This window comes from Ranitomeya variabilis, chromosome 6 (genome assembly GCF_051348905.1).
Source record: "Ranitomeya variabilis isolate aRanVar5 chromosome 6, aRanVar5.hap1, whole genome shotgun sequence".
Taxonomy (NCBI): domain Eukaryota; kingdom Metazoa; phylum Chordata; class Amphibia; order Anura; family Dendrobatidae; genus Ranitomeya; species Ranitomeya variabilis.
The window spans coordinates 328,776,052-328,799,019 of NC_135237.1; the positions used below are offsets into that span (position 1 = coordinate 328,776,052).

General features: G+C 43.2%; 1 protein-coding gene across 1 annotated transcript in view; it reads right to left on the minus strand.

The window, feature by feature from the left end:
* Positions 1 to 534: 534 nt before the first annotated feature.
* The window catches only part of LOC143782402 (uncharacterized), a 106,364-nt gene continuing 83,930 nt past the window's right edge, over positions 535 to 22,968 (minus strand). Inside the window, exons 6-7 of the mRNA XM_077269803.1 lie at positions 17,703 to 17,826; positions 535 to 809 (exon numbers count right to left, since the gene is read on the minus strand). Of these exons, the coding sequence (XP_077125918.1) occupies positions 635 to 809; positions 17,703 to 17,826 (299 nt within the window). The 3' untranslated portion in view covers positions 535 to 634. The remainder of the gene's footprint in view (positions 810 to 17,702; positions 17,827 to 22,968) is intronic.

Consider the following 22,968-nt stretch of genomic DNA (forward strand, 5'->3'; position numbering starts at 1 on the left):
CAGGGAAGAGGGGCCATATATCAAGGAAAAAAGAAAAATAATGGCACATTGACATTTAGACAGAGGAAACAATTCCATCAGAGCAAGTGACACATCATCTTTACATTACAGCTTTCTTAATTCCTTAATGTCCCTAATTTTATTTCTATTTAAAAGGGGAAAACAGCCCACTCCAATGACATGACTCATTAGCATAGATAATCTGTTTTTTTCTAGGACCCAGCAGCTCTGCTATGTTGGCAGATACCCAGCAATTAAGTGATACCCAGGTCTTATATCAGCTGTGCCCATGCCACAGTACAACGCACTTATTGAGTGCCATGTTGACGGTAAAATAGAAGCAGTAATAAATCACTTCTTTCTTCTTGTCCCCACAGTCCCCGGCTGTGTCTGAAAGTTGAGGAGACCTGACCTCACTTCTGATAGATTGCGGGAACAAAAGCTTTAGCCGTGCGATATATTTACAATATCATGGGTCCTTGTGAGGTTCATAAAGGTTGCCGTAAAACAAATAAAATTACTTCAAGACATTACTATAATAAAAAATATATATTATAAAACAATGTGACCAAACAAAGTGCTATAAAATAAAAAGATTTCATGTTTGGGTGATGGCTGCTGAGCCAGATATTTGTCAGCTGGTGGGAAGTTGCTTGCTGGATAGCTGGGGATCCTCGTTGGCATGATGTTTCTTGGTATGCTTGTGCAGCAATTGTTTGTCAGGAGTGGAATACTGACAAAGGCTACATTTGAACATTTCTCTTGTGTGGTGCCGACGTATGTGGAGGTCGAGACTTTTCTTCTGAATACTAAAAATAATATATTAAATAAAATACGTTAATAATGTTTCTATGTTTTTGTTGAAGGTGGTAATACTAAAGCATTGCCTTTATATGAGATGATTAACATATATTACAAACAATCTTAAAAATTAATAAACTCATTTCAGACTTTCAAGAACATATTGAATCACTGGATGGCAAATATGACATGATATTTTCTCTCATGGCATCAAAGCTGTATCTAAGATGCTGAGCTGTGGGGTATGTAGTTTTCTAGAATTTAATTCAGTATTTTCATGTAAAAAGTGGGTTAAATGCTTGCAGGACAGATGGCCCTGTTAGGAATGCTCTTACTCCAAACAGTGATCGAGAGGTCTACATTCATTTACAGAAACTCATATAGGAAGAATTGTCAATCACCGAGTGTGGGGGAAGCAAGACACATAGGGTTTCTGTACAGCAACCTATAATGAAAATACGAACAGAAATCATAGATATATATATAACCCCCTTTATAACATAGTGCTCTAAGGCAAAGTCACCTTAAATGAATGTGGATGGGCTATACATTCTAACAATCACACAATTCATTCTCTCCCATCCTGCACCATCGTAAGACACCAAGAGAGGTATCATAGCTAACAGATAAATGCCATGCATTTACAAGGTAAATCAAATATGGCATTTATCACTGTTGAAATGCTCATAGATTTCTAGTATCATCCTAAAAGGAGACCTGTGGGATGCGAAAATGAAGATTTTTGGTATTCACGGTAAAATCTTTCTCGTAGCCTTCATTGGGGTACACAGGAACCATGGGATAGTATGTTACCACCTGGAGGCTGACAGTAAGGCCGGGGTCACACTTGCGAGTGCAATGCGAGAAACTCGCACGAGTCTCTTGCATCAATACCCGGCACTGATGCCGGCACTTGGGACCGGAGTGTGCGACTGCATAGAAATACATGCAGCTGAACGCTCCGGTCCCGAGTGCCGGCGGCAGTGCCAGGTATTGATGCGAGAGATACATGCGAGTTTCTCGCATTTCACTCGCAAGTGTGACCCCGGCCTAAGACTACATCTTAGGAATAAAAAATAGCTGACTCCTCCCTGCTAGGTTACGCCTAAGCAGCTGGCACACAGGTATTCAGTTATTGCAAATCAGTAGGAGTTGCAAAATCAAGAAAAGCGCCCCACCCTGAAAATGGAGGGTTCTGTTTCACACATCAGTGGCTCCGGTACGTGTGGTGACAGTTTCCTCACGTACCGGAGACACTGACTCACGTAGACACATTAAAATCAATATGTCTCTGCACATGTCAGCGTGTTTTCACGGACCGTGTGTCCGTTTGAAAAAACACGGAGACATGTCAGTGTTCATGGGAGCGCACGTTTCACACGGACCCATTAAAGTCAATGGGTCCGTGTAAAACACGTACCGTACACGGAAGCTGTCCGTGTGCCGTGCAGGAGACAGCGCTACAGTAAGCGCTGTCCCCCCAGCTTGTGGTGCTGAAGCCGCCATTCATTTCTTCTCTCCAGCAGCGTTCGTTGGAGAGAAGGAATGAAAAAATCTTTTTTTTTTTTGTGTTTAAAATAAAGTACACCATAGGGGTGGAGCCGCATATTCATCACTGTAATGAGCGGCACCACGTGACCGCTCATACAGGAAGAAGCTGCAGCGCTGAGAGGAAGCATCGAGGGAGCTGGGTGAGTATTTTATTTCCAGCGGGCGGGCGCACAGGGGGTGGGAGGGGGTTGGTTACAGGGTACTTTATTTTAAACACAAAAAAAAAAAAGATTTTTCATTCCTTCTCTCCAGCGAACGCTGCTGGGAAGAAGGAATGAATTCCGGCTTCAGCACCAGATGCAGAGGACAGTGCTTATCTCTAGTGGTGTCTCTTGCATGGTGCGTGTGGTACCCAGTCGGCACACGGGCGGCACACGGCTGCCGCACGTGTGCCACACTGATGTGCCACGTGAGCACACGGACACACGGATAACTCCGGTACCGATTTTTCCGGTACCGGAATTATCTGGACGTGTGGGACAGGCCTAATTAAGACTACAAAAAAAGATATCATGGTGATTACCAAAAATCTTATTTTTTTTTTTTGATTGCTGCATTGGGGGACACAGGAAACGTGGAACATCCTAAAGCTGTCCCTGCTGTCCAGTACTGCAGAAAGAAGAATAGCAATCTCTAAGTTTAACACGCAAGCCACTGCCACTTGTTGTACCCTTCTGCTAAGACTTGCATCCCTAGAAGCAAATTTTAGAGCTCCACAAAGATGTGGACAGAAGAAGACCTTCTGTATTGGCAAATCAAAACCAGACAACATTGGTTGCCCTCGAGGTGGTCTGACATCTTCCAGAGGAAAAAAAAAATACAATACTCTATAGGAAAGCCAAAATGGAGAGATATCTCTGATCAGTCCAAAAGAAAGTGGATGAAGGGCATCCAAGACTAGAATGAGGTCCCCCAGATCTAAGGGGGGGGGGGGGGGGCAATTCGGTGGCCCAGAGCTCTCCCTGCTCAGGCAAGCAGTCCTGATCAATGGTTTACAAGTCAGGTTCTGCTGGATAGCCATGGCTGGAACCTGACCATTGGAAGTCAACCCAGGCTCAAGACATACAAGCAAAAATTAAAAAGGTGGATATCGGTATAGGAGTGCTGCTGATTTGTTCTTAGGTGAGAATCTGAGACTTTCTAAATATAATGGTTTAAATGTGACATCTAAGGTCCTTGTTCCACAAATCAAGTCTAGCACACCTAATCTGAAAGGCACAAAGCCTTCTGAACTGTGGACTAAACAATTCTTGCTGGTAAATTAGAAGACTAAGAAATTGGGTAGACGAGATCACCGTTGGGAAAGGTTTATCTGGATGCTATGAGTGGTTTCGGGCCATCTCCAACAAAGAACGGGAGCTCTAGATACAATCTGAAAAATCCTGAGTTTAGCAGGGGAAACTGGGGAAGGAAAAACCAGCCCTGAACGGGAAAGATCAAAATTTCTCTGTAATGTAGAAGAACCCAGAACAGTCACCTAAAGAGGAAAACTCTAGTGGAAGAGCTTTGACTACATCCAACAATTTTTGGGCACTTGCTGGCTTTGCATCAGAAACTGAATTTTTTATGTCACCCCACAAGTGTTCTATCGGATGAAGGTCCGGGGATTGGGCTGACCACTCCATAACCTCAATTTTGTTGAACTGAAACCAAAATTTTGCTTGTTTACTGGTGTTTTTTCGGTCGGTTTTGTTGAAACACCCATTTCAAGGCCATATCCTTTTCTGCGTAAGGCAACATGACCTCTTCAAGTATTTTAATATATGCAAGCTGGCCCATGATCCCTGGTATTGCGGTAAATAGGTCCAGCATTGTAGTAAGAAAAACAAGCTCATATCATGATGCTTGCACCACCATGCTTCATTGTCTTTAGACAGTGCAGTGGCTGGAATGCAGAGTTTGGGTGTCATCTGACGAACTGTCTGCAGACCATGGACCTAATTATACTTTCATAGGGCCACAAAATGTTTCTCCATTTCTCTTTAGGCCACCATGTTCTTTAGCAAATTGTATCCGCTTAAATAATTTTTTTTTTATTTTAGCGTCGTGCACTGCACGTCGCAATGCGACGTTGCGGCGCACCGACGCATACTGTGGATGCGCCGCACAACGGGGGCAGCGGATGCTGTTTTTCAACGCATCCGCTGCCCCATTGTGAGGTGCGGGGAGGCAGAGTTCCAGCCGCGCATGCGCGGTCGGAAATGCTGCAGACGAGGCACCAATAAACGTTACATGTAACGTTTTTTGGTGGCAACGGTCCGACGCAACCGTCGCACTGCGTCGCTAATAAAAGTCTATGGAGAAAAAACGCATCCTGCAAGCACTTTTGCAGGATGCGTTTTTTCTCCAAAGCGACGCATAGCGACGTGCAGTGCACGACGCTAGTGTGAAAGTAGCCTTAGCTTCACACATGTGTCTTCTAACTCTCACACTACTCACGGGTAACTTGAGACTGTCTTTGATCATCCTGGAGCAGATTGTTGGCTGAGCCTTTGCCATTCTTGTTATTCTTCCATCCATTCGAATGGTAGTCTTTCTTTTTCTTCCACGTCTCTCTGGCTTTGGCTTTCCATTTTAAAGCATTGGAGATGATTTTAGCTGAACAGCCTAGCATTATCTGCACTTCTTTATGTTTTATTCTCTCCAATCAACTTATTAATCAAAGTACACAGTTCTTCTGAATAATGTCTCGAACGGCCCATATTTCTTAGGCTTTCAAAGAGAAATGCATGTACATGTCCTGGCTTCACCCTTAAAGGGAACCTGTCACCCCCAAAATCGAGGGTGAGGTAAGCCCACCGGTATCAGGGGCTTATCTGCAGCATTCTGGAATGCTGTAGATAAGCCCCCGATGTTACCTGAAAGAGGAGAAAAAGAGGTTAGAATATACTTACCCAGGGGCTGTCCCGCTGCGGTCCGGTCCGATGAATGTCTCAGGTCCGCTCCGGCGCCTCCTATCTTCATTCCATGATGTCCTCTTCTGGTCTTCACGCCGCGTCTCCGACGCAGGCATACTTTGTCTGCCCTGTTGAGGGCAGAGCAAAGTACTGCAGTGCGCAGGCGCCGGGCCTCTCTGACCTTTCCAGCGCCTGCGCACTGCAGAACTTTGCGCTGCCCTCAACAGGGCAGACAAAGTACGCCTGTGCCGGAGCCGCGGCGTGAAGACCACAAGAGGACGTCATGGAATGAAGATAGGAGGCGCCGGAGCGGACCTGCGACGCCCATCGGAGCAGGACCGCCCCTGGGTGAGTATAATCTAATGTCTTTTTCTCCTCTTTCAGGTAACATCGGGGCTTATCTACAGCATTCCAGAATGCTGTAGATAAGCCCCTGATGATGGTGAGCTTACCTCACCATCGATTTTGGGGGTGACAGGTTCCCTTTAAATATGGGCCACCTAATTCACACCTCTTACTTCACAAAATGATTGACATCATTAATTGAAATCCACACTGCTATTATTTTGAACACACCCCCTTTCAATTAATTATTCTAATGCACAGACTCAAAAAAATGCAGATCATGAATCTAAGATACCATGAACACAGGATTCCTACAAGTTGGAGAAGCCTATGAGAGTGACCAGCCAGCATTCTGCACTGCAAAGCAAAAATGACTAGCTGACTAAGGCTACGTTCACATTTGCGTTGTGCGCCGCAGCGTCGGCGACGCAACGCACAACGCAAACAAAAACGCAGCAAAACGCTGCGTTTTGCGAAGCATGCGTTCTTTTTTTGGTTGATTTTGGACGCAGCAAAAATGCAACTTGCTGCGTCCTCTGCGCCCGGACGCGTGCGCCGCAGTGACGCATGCGTCGCAAAACGCAAGTGCAACGCATGTCCATGCGCCCATGTTAAATATAGGGGCGCATGACGCATGCGGCGACGCTGCGGCGCCCGACGCTGCGGCGCCGACCGCAAATGTGAACGTAGACTAAGCCAGTCACCTCTGCCTCTAGAATTAGAGGAAGAGAAAAAGGTTAGTTCCTCACCTGCCTAATTAAGACTAAGACAATTCTCCTACTCAGACTCATGTCTGCCTCTAATTGACACCAGGCTAAACTGAATAACTGAGCATTGGCTGACGATGTAGACTGGTGAGGAGGAGTCAACTTTTTTTCTAAGATATATTCTTAGTGTCTGCTTCCAGGTGGCAGCATATTATCCCATGGTTCCCGTGTCCGCCAACAAAGCAACCGAGAAACATTCACATGGTTACTTCTAAATCAATTCACTGTAGAGTGTGTAGAATATGTGTAGCAAACTTGTACTGGCTTTACGCTCCAAAAAGCTCTGAAAAGATTTCTTGATCTGACTCCCCAACAGAAGCCGATTATGTGAGTAAGCCTTAAATGAGTTGCGCAATACTTAATATTGAGGGCCTGTCCTTAGGATACTTCATCACTTTCGTTTTGGTGGTGGCGCAACACCTGGCACACCTGTGATCAGTTGCGCTCGGTGCCGGCCAAGACTGGAAGTGATTAATTGCAGAGTAGAACTACACAAGCTCTGTCAACTTTATAGTGGTCACAGTAGGGTGCTGTAGTTCCACTCCTATTTAAATAAATAGGTATGGATGTGCAGTACCCGGCGACAGCCACTAGATAGTTGATGGAGTTTTGTAGTTCCGCTCAGCAAGTGAGGGCAAAACAGTTGACAATTGAGGGTGCCTGGTGTCACATCTTAAACAATCTGATATTTATCCTATGGATAGGCCATCAATATAAAGCACCAGACAACCTATTTAAAGCAGACCATAAAAATACATCTAGTATGAAATAAGTTAATTTGTGTGTTTGAATGCTGCACAATATCACAAGTCTCACTCACACAGCACAGAAGTAGGAAGTCTCTACAGCTGTCAAACAGTGAAACAGTGGGGAGTAAAGATGGGTAAACCGTGGATGCTCTGGTCCGGCTGAACATTTAGAAAAAGTTTAGTTGGGGTACTAGAACGGTACTCGAATCCAGACCCCATTCAAATGAATGGGAGGCCCGAACAACTGGTGTTTCCCATGCTGTCATCTATGCGACAGCGCGAGAAACACTGGCTCTGATCGGCTCTGTCATACAGATGACAGATGAGCCAACAGCTGTGACCGGCGGTAAAAACTTTACCACCGGTGACAGGCGTTGGCTGATGAGAGTATTAGGCCGGCGTCACACTAGCGAGTTTTACGGACGTATGAGCGCAGAAAATACGTCCAGAAAATACGGATTGCATACGGTACAATGATTCTCTATGGGCCAGCTCCTATCTGCCGTATTTTACGGATCCAGATTATACGGTCTTGTACGGCTGTAGAAAATCGCAGCATATTGCGTTTGTCAGCGTATTGCGCAAAAAATCCACCAATGAAAGTCTATGGGGGCGAGAAAATTACGGATTACACACGGACCATGTGTGTGACTTGCGAGAAATACGCAGCGGTGTTCTCTAGAAAAGCCGGCAATTCAGTGCGGGGTACAGTAAAATCACACTGACAGAATAGAATAGGTAGAATAAATGTGTACACATAGAATAGGTATATATATATATATATATATATATATATATATATATATATATATATATATATATATATATATATATATATATATATATATATATATATATACACTCACCGGCCACTTTATTAGGTACACCTGTCCAACTTCTTGTTAACACTTAATTTCTAATCAGCCATCACATGGCGGCAACTCAGTGCATTTAGGCATGTAGACATGGTCAAGACAATCTCCTGCAGTTCAAACCGAGCATCAGTATGGGGAAGAAAGGTGATTTGAGTGCCTTTGAACGTGGCATGGTTGTTGGTGCCAGAAGGGCTGGTCTGAGTATTTCAGAAACTGCTGATCTACTGGGATTTTCACGCACAACCATCTCTAGGGTTTACAGAGAATGGTCCGAAAAAGAAAAAAAATCCAGTGAGCGGCAGTTCTGTGGGCGGAAATGCCTTGTTGATGCCAGAGGTCAGAGGAGAATGGGCAGACTGGTTCGAGCTGATAGAAAGGCAACAGTGACTCAAATCGCCACCCGTTACAACCAAGGTAGGCCTAAGAGCATCTCTGAACGCACAGTGCGTCGAACTTTGAGGCAGATGGGCTACAGCAGCAGAAGACCACACCGGGTACCACTCCTTTCAGCTAAGAACCGGAAACTGAGGCTACAATTTGTACAAGCTCATCGAAATTGGACAGTAGAAGATTGGAAAAACGTTGCTTGGTCTGATGAGTCTCGATTTCTGCTGCGACATTCGGATGGTAGGGTCAGAATTTGGCGTAAACAACATGAAAGCATGGATCCATCCTGCCTTGTATGGAGCATCTTTGGGATGTGCAGCCGACAAATCTGCGGCAACTGTGTGATGCCATCATGTCAATATGGACCAAAATCTCTGAGGAATGCTTCCAGCACCTTGTTGAATCTATGCCACGAAGAATTGAGGCAGTTCTGAAGGCAAAAGGGGGTCCAACCCGTTACTAGCATGGTGTACCTAATAAAGTGGCCGGTGAGTGTATATATATATTTATTTATTTATATTTCACATAGCTAGTGAAATAGATAGTAGAAAAGCCGGTAATTCAATGCCGGCTTTTGCTATCTCCTTCACAAACCCGACAGGATATGAGACATGGTTTACATACAGTAAACCATCTCATATCCCTTCTTTTATTACATATTCCTCTTTACTAATGTAACAAGTGTCTCGGTGTAAAATTTGGGGTCTCTAGCTATTAAATTAAAGGGTTAAATTCCGGAAAAAATTGGCGTGGGCTCCCGCACAATTTTCTCCGCCAGAGTGGGAAAGCCAGTGACTGAGGGCAGATATTAATAGCCTAGAGAGGGTCCATGGTTATTGGCCCCCCCCCCTGGCTACAAACATCTGCCCCCAGCCACCCCCAGAAAAGGCACATATGGAAGATGCGCCTATTCTGGCACAAATATTCTGAAAAGTTCCCAGGCTCGAGTTCATATGAGTTCATCCAGCAGAGGGCGCATCACCGTGACTCGAGGTAACTACAGGACATTCCCCTGCATTCCATTCATTCACAAAGTTTTGGGCCGGCGTCACACTGGCGTGTTTTACGGACGTATGAGAAAATACGGATTGCATACGGTACAATGATTCTCTATGGCCCAGCTCCTATCTGCCATATTTTACTGATCCGTATTATACGGTCTTGTACGGCCGTAGAAAATCACAGCATATTGCGTTTGTCAGCGTATTGCGCAAAAAATCCGCCAATGAAAATCTATGGGGGCGAGAAAATTATGGATTACACACGGACCATGCGTGTGACTTGCGAGAAATACGCAGCGGTGTTCTCTAGAAAAGCTGGTAATTCAGTGCGGTGTACAGTAAAATCACACTGACAGAATAGAATAGAATAGGTAGAACAAATGTCTACACATAGAATAGGTATATATATATATATATATATATATATATATATATATATATATATATATATATATATATATATATATACATACATATATATATACATACATATATATATATATATATATATATATATACATACATACATACATATATATATATATATATATATATATAATGTGTCTCACTGACATAAATATATATAGAGAGAGAGAGAGACTGTATATATGTTTTTAGGAATATTTTAGCCGATGGACACATGATTTGTCCATTTTGCAAGCCTGCGCAAACAAAATCGCCGTACAGAAGCCATACGGATGCCACACTGATACATTTGTCTGTAAAAATCGCATCCTCGCATTGAATACGGAAGTATTTTGGGAAAATTACTGCGTATTACGGCCGTAAAATACGGACCGTATTTCCCTACGCCGGCCTTACAGACAGGAGCACAGCTGCATTAGCAGAGCTCCTGGGTGTAAAATGATTTAACCCCTTCAGATGGATTTACAGCGTGGGAAAAGACTGAACGACAAAAGGTATGGAATATTGTTGTTTGTTTTTTTTTTACTTTATTTCAGGTGACAAGGCTCTTCAGGTGGATTAACAGTATAATAAAATATTAAAACACCCTGTGTCTTTATTTCATTAAAATACTTTTTAATAATGTGTGTGTTTTATTAACCATTTCGTACTATTGGATTAATAATGGATAGGTGTCATAATTGACACCTCTCCATTATTAACCTGGCTTAATGTCACCTTACAATAGCAAGGTAACATTAACCCTTCATTACCCCATATCCCACCGCTACACGGGAGTGGGAAGAGAGTGGCCAAGTGCCAGAATAGGCGCATCTTCCATATGTGCCTTTTCTGGGGTGGCTGGGGGCAGATGTTTTTAGCCAGGGGGGGCCCAATAACCATGGTCCCTCTCTAGGCTATTAATATCTGCCCTCAGTCACTGGCTTTCCCACTCTGGCGGAGAAAATTGCGCGGGAGCCCACGCCAATTTTTTCCGGGATTTAACCCCTTAATTTAATAGTTAGAGATCCCTAAATTTTACACAGAGACACTTATTACATTAGTAAAGAGGAATATGTAATAAAAGAGGGGATATGAGATGGTTTACTGTATGTAAACCATGTCTCATATCCTGTCGGGTTTGTGAAGGAGAGAGCAAAAGCTGGTAATTGAATTACTGGCTTTTCTGCTATCTAGCGCTGAAAATATATATATATATATATATACATATATATACATATATATATATATATATATATATATATATATATATATATATATATATATATATATATATATATATATATATATATATATATATATATATTTATTTTCATGGCCAAAAGTATTCACACCCCTGCAATTCTGTCAGATAATGCTCAGTTTCTTCCTGAAAATGATTGCCAACACAAATTCTTTGGTATTATTATCTTCATTTAATTTGTCTTAAATGAAAAAAACACAAAAGAGAATTGAAGCAAAAAGCAAAACATTGATCATTTCACACAAAACTCCAAAAATGGGCCAGACAAAAGTATTGGCACCCTCAGCCTAATACTTGGTTGCACAACCTTTAGCCAAAATAACTGCGACCAACCGCTTCCGCTAACCATCAATGCGTTTCTTACAATGCTCTGCTGGAATTTTAGACCATTCTTCTTTGGCAAACTGCTCCAGGGTCCCTGATATTTGAAGGGTGCCTTCTCCAAACTGCCATTTTTAGATCTCTCCACAGGTGTTCTATGGGATTCAGGTCTGGACTCATTGCTGGCCACCTTAGAAGTCTCCAGTGCTTTCTCTCAAACCATTTTCTAGTGCTGTTTGAAGTGTGTTTTGGGTCATTGTCCTGCTGGAAGACCCATGACCTCTGAGGGAGATCCAACTTTCTCACACTGGGCCCTACATTATACTGCAAAATTTGTTGGTAGTCTTCAGACCTCATAATGCCATGCACACGGTCAAGCAGTCCAGTGCCAGAGGCAGCAAAGCAACCCCAAAACATCAGGGAACCTCCGCCATGTTTGACTGTAGGGACCGTGTTCTTTTCTTTGAATGCCTCTTTTTCTCTCCTGTAAACTCTATGTTGATGCCTTTGCCCAAAAAGCTCTACTTTTGTCTCATCTGACCAGAGAACATTCTTCCAAAATGTTTTAGGCTTTTTCAGGTAAGTTTTGGCAAACTCCAGCCTGGCTTTTTTATGTCTCGGGGTAAGAAGTGGGGTCTTCCTGGGTTTCCTACCATACAGTCCCTTTTCATTCAGACACCGACGGATAGTATGGGTTGGCACTGTTGTACCCTCGGACTGCAGGGCAGCTTGAACTTGTTTGGATGTTAGTCGAGGTTCTTTATCCAACATCCGCACAATCTTGCGTTGAAATCTCTTGGCAATTTTTCTTTTCCGTCCACATCTAGGGAGGTTAGCCACAGTGCCATGGGCTTTAAACTTCTTGATGACACTGCGCACGGTAGACACAGGAACATTCAGGTCTTTGGAGATGGACTTGTAGCCTTGAGATTGATCATGCTTCCTCACAATTTGGTTTCTCAAGTCCTCAGACAGTGCTTTGGTCTTCTTTATTTTCTCCATGCTTAATGTGGTACACACAAGGACACAGGACAGAGGTTGAGTCAACTTTAATCCATGTCAACTGGCTGCAAGTGTGATTTAGTTATTGCTAACACCTGTTAGGTGCCACAGGTAAGTTACAGGTGCTGTTAATTCCACAAATTAGAGAAGCATCACATGATTTTTCGAACAGTGCCAATACTTTTGTCCACCCCCTTTTTTATGTTTGGTGTGGAATTATATCCAATTTGGCTTTAGAACAATTCTTTTTGTGTTTTTTTCATTTAAGACAAATTAATTGAAGATAATAATACCAGAGAATTTGTGTTTGCAATCATTTTCAGGAAGAAACTGAGTATTACCTGACAGAATTGCAGGGGTGTGAATACTTTTGGCCATGACTGTATGTATGTATGTATGTATGTATGTATGTATGTATGTATGTATGTATGTATGTATGTATGTATATATATATATATATATATATATATATATATATATATATATATATATATTTATTAATATATATTGTAGCGTGGCTAAAGGTTATATAGTCGACGGGAGGTATGTATCACAGAGAAGGCTTGTCGCTGTGATGTAACCCGGAGTGTTTTCTTTAATGCACATAAAGCAATAAGGCATTGTTTGTTATATTTGGGTCCGGGTTACGGGTAGCTATGAGAGATGGGAGGGTCTGGCTACCCATATACCTCACCCCTGGGTAAGGGGCATAACCATGCCTATCTATGTTTTTTTCAGGACCTGTGGTGATGTCAGAACCACATGTCTAATCATGTGACAGGTACCTGGGTGTGGTTTCAGGCTACATAATGGAGGTGTGTTTGGCACATGGCTGTGAGTGTTTGGGAGTCCATCAGTGTGGACAGAGATCCCTGTGTCCAGGCGGGACACTACAGACAGGAGTCTGTGTGTGTGGAGGAGAAAGCCTCCACAGTGTGTTAAGGCTCCAGGACTGGGCCTGCGTGCTGGACATAGCACAGTCTGTGTGCCTACAGACCTGAGAGAGCGGAGCTCTGTTATGGACATTGAGGTCTCATCCGTCTGATGTAAGACTGTTTACCCGTTGTTCATGTTGCTATGTGGTTTATGGAGCAATAAACCCGGTGAACTTTTAAAGGAACGTGTCTCCTGCGTGTCAGCCGTTGCACCTGAGCGAGTGAACCCCTACAATATATATATTATATATATATATATATATATATATATATATATATATATATATATATATATATATATATATATATATATATATATATATATATATATATATATACATACATACACACACACACACACACAGTTGTGGCCAAAAGTATTGACACCCCTGCAATTCTGTCAGATAATACTCAGTTTCTTCCTGAAAATGATTGCAATCACAAATTCTTTGGTATTATTATCTTCATTTAATTTGTCTTAAATGAAAAAACACAAAAGAGAATGAAGCAAAAAGCAAAACATTGATCATTTCACACAAAACTCCAAAAATGGGCCAGACAAAAGTATTGGCACCCTCAGCTTAATACTTGGTTGCACAACCTTTAGCCAAAATAACTGCGACCAACCGCTTCCGGTAACCATCAATGAGTTTCTTACAATGCTCTGCTGGAATTTTAGACCATTCTTCTTTGGCAAACTGCTCCAGGTTCCTGATATTTAAAGGGCCTTCTCCAAACTGCTATTTTTAGATCTCTCCACAGGTGTTCTATGGGATTCAGGTCTGGACTCATTGCTGGCCACCTTAGAAGTCTCCAGTGCTTTCTCTCAAACCATTTTCTAGTGCTTTTTGAAGTGTGTTTTGGGTCATTGTCCTGCTGGAAGACCCATGACCTCTGAGGGAGACCCAGCTTTCTCACACTGGGCCCTACATTATGCTGTAAAATTTGTTGGTAGTCTTCAGACTTCATAATGCCATGCACACGTTCAAGCAGTCCAGTGCCAGAGGCAGCAAAGCAACCCCAAAACATCAGGGAACCTCTGCCATGTTTGACTGTAGGGACCGTGTTCTTTTCTATGCCTATGCAGCATCAATAGTAAAAAGATCTAATGTTAAAAATAATTAAAAAAATAAAAAATCATTACATTCTCACCTTCCGGCGCCTTTCCCAAGAATGCATTGCGGCAATGTCTCGACATCACGTAGCGGTCTCGCGAAATGATGAAGTAGCGGTCTCGCGAGACCGCTACATAATTACGTGTTATTGCCGCAATGCATTCTTGGGACCGGAGCGTCGCGAGGAGCATCGCTAAACGCCTGGGCTAGATCCGGGGGCCGACGGAAGGTGAGTATATAACTATTTTTTTATTTTAAGTCTTTTTTTTAACAAGGATATGGTGCCCACATTGCTATATACTACGTGGGCTGTGTTAAATACTATGTGGGCTGTGTTATATACTGCATGGCCTGTGTTATATACTGCATGGCCTGTGTTATATACTGCGTGGCCTGTGTTATATACTACATCTCTGTGCTATATACTACGTGGGCTGTGCTATATACTACGTGGCTGTGCAATATACTGCGTGACTGGGCAATATACTACGTGGCTGTGTTATATACTACATGGGCTGTGTTATATACAACGTCTGTGCTATATACTACGTGGGCTGTGCTATATACTACGTAGCTCTGCAATATACTACGTGGCTGGGCAATATACTACTTGGCTGTGTTATATATTACATGGAGTGTGCTATATACTACGTGGGCTGTGCTATATACTACGTGGACTGTGCTATATACTACGTGGGCTGTGCTATACACTACTATACATATTCTAGAATACCCGATGCGTTAGAATCGGGCCACCATCTAGTTTTTAATAACCAGGCAAGATAAAGCTGACACCTGGGAACTGTAGCCTGCAGCTTTTGGTTTTGCCTGCACTGGTTGTCAAAAATAGAGGGGACCCCATGTCATTTTTTTAAATTATATATTTACTGCAGAGGTGTTGGTTGGCGAAAACTCCCTTCATTGTACATCTGCTCACGCTGATATCAGCGAGAGCGGGCGTATGATGAAGAGAGTAGTATTTTCATCAGGCAACACCTGTGACCGCCGATAAACTTTTTATTGCCGGTCACAGCTGCTGGCTCACATGCTTTCACATGTGTAACAGCGTCAGAACCGCAGTGCTCTGACTGGTGGTAACGAACTTACCAACGATCAGATGACAGTGTGTGAAACACCCAATTTTTGGGCTGATGAACCCGAACAGTAACACGAACTTAATAGTGAAGTCCGTGTTCAGAATCTGCATGGACACTAGTTGTTCTGTACGGACAACGAATTTTACTGTTCGGGTTCGGCCATCACTAGTGGGGATCCAATTTCAGTCTCCCATTCTTAAAATGACAAAATTTTCATCACTAAATTTCACAGTATTTTTCTAGTTTTCCTAATCATGTATAGTTTAAAAAGATTTTATATTTTGGTCATCTTTTACTTCATCAAGTTTTCCAGTAGGCGATAGGTTCTCTTTAAATTACTATTTACTGATGAAAAGGATACCGTATATACTCGAGTATAAGCCGAGATTTTCAGCCCACTTTTTTGGGCTCAAAGTCCCCCTCTCGGCTTATACTCGAGTCATACCCAAGGGTCAGCAGGGGAGGGGGAGCGGGGGGGCTGTCTAATAATACTCACCTGCTCCTGGCGCGGTCCCTGCACATCCCTGCTTCCCGGCGCTGCAGTTTCTTCCTGTAGTGAGCGGTCACATGGTACCGCTCATTATAGTAATGAATATGCGGCTCCACCTCCCATAGGGTTGGTGCCGCATATTCATTACTGTAATGAGCGGTAACGGTGACCGCTCACTACAGGAAGAAAATGCGGCGCCGGGGAACAGACGTGCAGCAACGGCGCCAGGAGCAGGTAAGTATGACGGGGGCAGTGCGCGATATTCACCGGCTCCTCGTTCCACCGTCGGTGTCGCTGTGTCTTCCGCAGTGACGTTCAAGTCAGAGGGCGCGGTGACGCGATTAGTGCGTGCCGCCCTCTTGCTGAACGTCGGTGCAGAGGATGAGAAGACACAGCGGCGGTCAGCGGTGGAACGGGGAGCAGGTGACTATAGCAAGTGCCGGGGGCCTGAGAGGTGAGTATGTGATTTTTTTATTTTTTTAATCGCAGCAACAGCATATGGGGCAAATATCTGTATGGAGCATCTTATGTGTCCATGTGCAGCATGATATGGGGACATATATCTGTATGGGGCATCTTATGTGGCCATGTGCAGCATGATATGGGGGCAAATATCTGTATGGGGCATCTTATTTGGCCATGTGCAGCATGATATGGGGGCAAATATCTGTATGGGGCATCTTATGTGGCCATGTGCAGCATGATATGGGGGCATATATCTGTATGGGGCATCTTATGTGGCCATGTGCAGCATGATATGGGGGCATATATCTGTATGGGGCATCTTATGTGGCCATGTGCAGCATGATATGGGGCAAATATCTGTATGGGGCATCTTATGTGTCCATGTGCAGTATGATATGGGGGCATATATCTGTATGGGGCATCTTATGTGGCCATGTGCAGCATGATATGGGGGCATATATCTGTATGGGGCATCTTATGTGGCCATGTGCAGCATGATATGGGGGCAAATATCTGTATGGGGCATCTTATGTGGCCATGTGCAGCATGATATGGGGGCAAATATCTGTATGGTGCATCTTATGGGGCCATAATCCACATTTGTGCAGCATTATTTGGGGCATATTTTAATATGAAGCATCTTATGGAGCCCATCATAAACTGTATGGGGCATTATATGGGGCTCCTGATTCAATATGGATATTCAAAAACACTTAGCCTACTGATGTCTCAATTAATTTTGCTTTTATTGGTATCTATTTTTATTTTTGAAATTTACCGGTGGCTGCTGCATTTTCCACCCTAGGCTTATACTCGAGTCATTAAGTTTTCCCAGTTTTTTGTGGCAAAATTAGGGGGGGTCGGCTTATACTCGAGTATATACGGTAATTGATCGTTTTAATTTTCACAGTACATATCTTTTTCTTTTGGATTTTTTTCTATCTAGCAAACAGAGAATTCACCAACTACCACTATGGCAAACAAAAAGAGTTTATCATTAATCCTTTAAGACACATTAAAATCACAAAGTTTGCAGCACCTGCTTCATTCTCCATAACTGCACTTTGTCTATCATCAAATGCAGAAACTATTACTCAGTCTTCTAAAATTACAGGTAAAAAGAAATAATAAGAAAATATAATATGATCCAAAAGACAAAATGCAGGATGAAACAATTCAATTTATAGTACTTGTCAGACATCTCGTTTGACTAAGGAATAACCATATAAACTTACCAACTGTATGAACAATGCTGACACTTGTAAGGCTTCTCATGAGTATGCGTTCTGATGTGTCGGCGGAGAGAACTAGCATCTATTGATGCATAGGAACATAGTTCACATTTAAAGGGCTTTTCACCTACAAAGATATGCAATAAAATAATTTATTAATTATATTATTATTAAATGATAATTAAACCCAATTTAAGCCAAGAAAATGCTTAAAGGGGTTGTCTTCTACTGGACAACCACTTCTTAAATATTAATGTGGCCTATATAAAATTAAAAAACCTCCATACTCCTCTGAACATTGCAGTTTCAGTGATGTCTGCGATATGTCTCCCAGTGGTCATGTGACATTGTAAGGGTATGTACGCATGAACTTGATTTCCGGCGTTGCTGCAGCAAACGGCTAAAAAATTGCTCTAAAGGCAATTTAATTCATTTCTATTGAAAAACAACATAGCGTATGAACAGCTAAGGATTTTGATTTTGATTTTTTTTTTTCAAAACAAGTGACCTAAACATTCTTCCGGTGTTTTCCATTATGAAGCCACTTTATAACTTTACAATAGCGGTTAAAAGGAAAGCTACAAAAACATCTGGATGCTTTTTTTCAGCATTTGGCAACCTTTTTTTTAAGCATTTTTGCTAACATTTTATTCATCACTTAATGGATTGGATTTGAAAACACATGACAAAATCTCCTCAATATATTCTTACATAACACTTTAAAAAAAGCTGTAAAAAACAAGTGCAAAACATTTACAGGGAACGCAAAGAAATACAAAATTCAGGAAATGTTAACAAAAACATGTTAGTGCCAAGAAAACGTCAACTTCTCGAATAATTTTGTGCTTAAATACTAATCATTTTTGACAGCCTGAAAATAATGTGTGAAGGTACCCTTATGTCACATGAGCACTGCAGCCCATCAGTGGTCAAAGATGTGCTGCAGCATTCATAGTTCTGGCAGGTGGAACAGTCCAGAGATCTAGCCAGTTTCAGAGTTGTGCTTACAAGATCTATTAGAAAGAGCTCGTAAGCGCTGTGCATGTTCAGCCACCACTTTTAAACTGCAGTAGTAGGTGGTAATCTAGGCAATAAGCCATAAACAATAACATTAAAACTTTAAAATTTTATTATTATAAAATTAACAATTTTTCCCACATGAGAATTTTCCTTTAAGCCTTCAAAATACATTCAAAGAAAAGTCAAAAATGCTATGGGACTTTTACAGGATGAAAAGGGTGAAGTGGTCAAAAATGATTTTGAGAAGGCTGAACTTTTAAATTCCCATTTTGCATCCTTGTTCTCTGGGAAATTAATTGTAACATCAATGGATCTTCAAGGTGCTATCGAAGTAATACAAGTATCCACACTATCTATAAACAGAGAGATGGTGAGAGAACACTTAGCTAATTTAAATTAATTTAAATCTCCTGGTCCAGGTTAATTACATGTTAGGGTACTGAAAGGGTTAGCTGAGGAAATTGCAGAACCACTAGCTAGATTCTTTGAAAAATCCTGGAAAACAGGACAAGTCCCAGAAGCAAATATTGTCCCTATCTTTAAAAAAATGAAAGAAGATGGGAGCCAGGAACTTACAGGCCAGTGAAAGTGATGGTGATCAATGAGTGGAACAAGCTGCCACAAGAGGTTGTGAGTTCTCCTTCAATGGAAGTCTTCAAACAGAGGCTGGACAGATATCTGTCTGAGATGGTGCATTGTGCAGGGGTTGGACATGATGACTTTGGAGGTCCCTTCAAACTCTAGCTTTCTATGATTTAATGAATGCCACCCAAAATTTTGTTGAGATGCACATGATTAAAGGGAACCCACAACCAGGTTTGTACCATATGAAGTAAGGCAGTACCGTTCAGCTCTGATATACAGCATTCTAATGTTCTGTATAAACTATGTCCCCAATCCGGACTGCAAGACAAGAAAAATATATTTTATAATACTTACCTGTGGGGACGGTCGGGTCTGGTGTGCGTTGCGGTCATGATCCGGTGCCTCCTCTCTTCTTGCGATGCAGTCCTCCTTCTGTGCTTCATGTAAATGACACATCTTACGTCATCCACAGTGTCCCTGGCATTGTGCTCCTGCCCTATCGAGGGCACCGCAAAGTACTGCAGTGAGCATATGCCTGAAAAAGCCAAAGGGCCCCGTGGCATGCGCACTGCAGTACTTTACTCTGCCCACATCAGGGCAGAGAAGCATGCATGCGCAGGATCGCGATGCCGGCATGCTGTGTGGATGACGTAGCACACGTCATCCACACGTAGCACAGAAGGAGGACTGCATCGCAAGAAAAGAGGAGGCGACGGACCAAGCTCAGGGACGCCCACCGGTCCGGACCGCCCCATAGGTGAATATAATAAAAGATATTTTTCTTGTCTTGCAGGTCGGATTGGGGACATATATACAGCATATTAGAATGCTGTATATCAGGGCTGAAAAGTACTGGCCTTATCTCATATGGGACAAACCTGGTGATATGTTCCCTTTAACTTTAACCTTAACTTCACTACTTTACCGGTTACATCCTCATCAACTCTCCCTGATCCTACATGCCAGTTGTACAACCCCTGCTTCCCAGTAATATTAAATGTAAGTCTGTGCTCTCACGATTAATTTTTTGTGAGTTTTTTTACACTGCAAATTATTGCTGCATCAAAAAAGCAGCATCTTAGGCTTCTTTCACACTTCCGTCGGTCCGGGTGCATTGTAATGCAGTGAAGCGACGTATCAACGTACGTTGTGAAAGTACAGGAAAACGTGTGCGACGCATCCAGTGTTATGATGCGTCGAAGGAGTGCCAGCCTGCATTTTCAGGTATAAGATTCTGGAGAGGAGAGGGGGAGAGGGAGAGAGAGAGTTTTTTATTTTGTTTCCGGACTAGAAAATCCTTCCAGGCATGCTCAGAATGAAATAACGGGACACGTCGCTGGATTCCTGCTTTTGACGGTCAGCGACGGATCCTGCGCCCATAGGCTTCCATTATAGCCAACGACGGACAGCGCAGGACCCGCCGCTGAGCGATTTTCTGATGTGCAGAAAAAACGTTCCTCTGAACGTTTTCTCCTCCCGACGGACAGTTATTTTCCAATGGATCCAGTGCACGACCGATGAAACGGATGGCCATCCGTCATGAATACAAGTCTATCGGAAAAAACTGTATACTGCAGAAAAAATTGCAGGATCCTGATTTTTCAAAACGCGACGGATTATGACGGGAGGTAAATGACGGAAGTGTGAAAGAGGCCTTACAGTTCAAGCAAAGTGGATGGGATTTTTTTACTCAGTGTAAACCGATCTGTGGTGCAAGTTCCAAATATAAAACATATGAATTTCTCTTGCGGAGTTTTATGTGCAGATTTTCCCCATAGGCTTGCATTAGATGTTGAAAATCCGCAGGTAAAAAAAGTGTTTGAAGAATGGGGAAAAAAAAGGTGAAAGAAATGCAATTTCACCATTGTTGTTTGGGTTTCATTTTATGGCGTTCATCGTATGGTAAGGGTATGGATGCATTTTGAATATTTGATTGCAGAAATTTCTGCAACGTTTCTGCATCTCTTGGAATTTGTTGGCAGCAAAAACGCAATGGAAAAACCGCAAGTTCTTGGTGCCTTTTTGTACAGCAATGAATCCTTTTTGGGGCTAAATTAAGATATTTGAAAACAAAAAAGTTTTGTGGTGTAATTTCCTTCTTCAACACCTTCTTTTTTTCATACTTATTTGCCCCATCCCAGGCTAAAAAAAAAAGCCCTCAGCTGCCCCGGAAATGGCACTTTATATTTGAAGTGCCAATTCTGGCACTTAGCCCAGGCTCTTTCCAATGCCCTGGTGCAGTCGCATTGGGGTAATGGGATTAGAGCAGACCTGGGCAAAGAGCGGCCCCGGGCAACATCCGGCCCTCTGGCTGTCTCAATCCAGCCCGCGAACTGAAACAGCCGTGGGGCTGGAAACCAGAGGCCCACACCGTGCCCACCGGGTCGCTGTCTCCATAAGTGCTGACTACATTGGTGGAGGAGGGGCCTCCGGCTGTGTGGGGCTCATGCCGCATATGGGGGAGGCTGTGTGGGGCTCGTGCCGCATATGGGGGAGGCTATGTGGGGGGCTCATGCCGCATATGAGGGAGGCTCATGCCACATATGAGGGAGGCTGTGTGGGGATCTTACAGTATATTGGGGTTCATACGATATACTGAAGGGACTGTACTCAGGTTCAAACGATATATAGGGGATTGTCAGCATTCTTAATTCTGCTCAATATTAAGTGATACAATTAATATAATTATCAATAATATAATACCGTATTGTTCAGAGTATAAGACGCACCCGACCATAAGATGCACCCCAAATTTTCAGAAAGAAAATAGGGGGAGAAAAAAAGGTGTCAAATGGGGGTTCATCTTACAGTCCGAATTCAGCTTACCGGGGGGAGAGAGAATTGGCAGTGCTGGTGGAGCGTGGTCACAGGGGGTGTTCAGCGGTACCAGGCCGGTGCGGTGGCCTCCGGGAAATCCCATCCCAGGCTGGTGCGGCAGATTCAGCGGTGGTGCTTTGTGGTGCAGGGGGCTTCTCCGGCATTTTGTGAAAGACCGGAGGCCCTCACACATCCGTTGCTGCAATGCGGTGGCCTCCAGGAAAATGGCCGCCGGGGGCGGCACATGCTCAGGTTGAGATCTTGGCAACGAGATCTCATCCCGAGATCTCGGGACGAGATCTCAATCTGAGCATTCGCCACCCCCGGCGACCATTTTCCCGAAGGCCACCGCATCGCAGCAGATTGAGATCTCGTTGCCGAGATCACAATCTGAGAATGCACTACCCCGGCGGCCATTTTCCTGGAGGCCACTGCATCGCAACAATGGATGTGCGGGGCCTCTGGGCTTTCAAAAAATGCCGGCAGAGTCCCCTGCACCACCGCCGAACTAGCCTGGGAAGGGAGTGTGATTGTCGGACCAGGACCGCCGCAGAATTGCCTGACTCCTGCTGCCGCCACAGTATTTGTAAGTATATTCCAACTATAAAACACCCCCATTTTCCCCAAAAAATTTTGGGGAAAAAACTGCGTCTTATAGTCCGTAAAATACGGCAATTATAAAAATATATTGATATTAATATTGAGTAGAATTAATTTCAGCCTATTGGTTTGGCCCTCTACAACAGTCACAATCTCTCATGTGGCCCCTTGGGAAAATTATTTTCCCACCCCTGGATTAGAGGATGGTGGCAGCAGCTGCACTGACCCCAAGCCCTAGGTTTAGTAA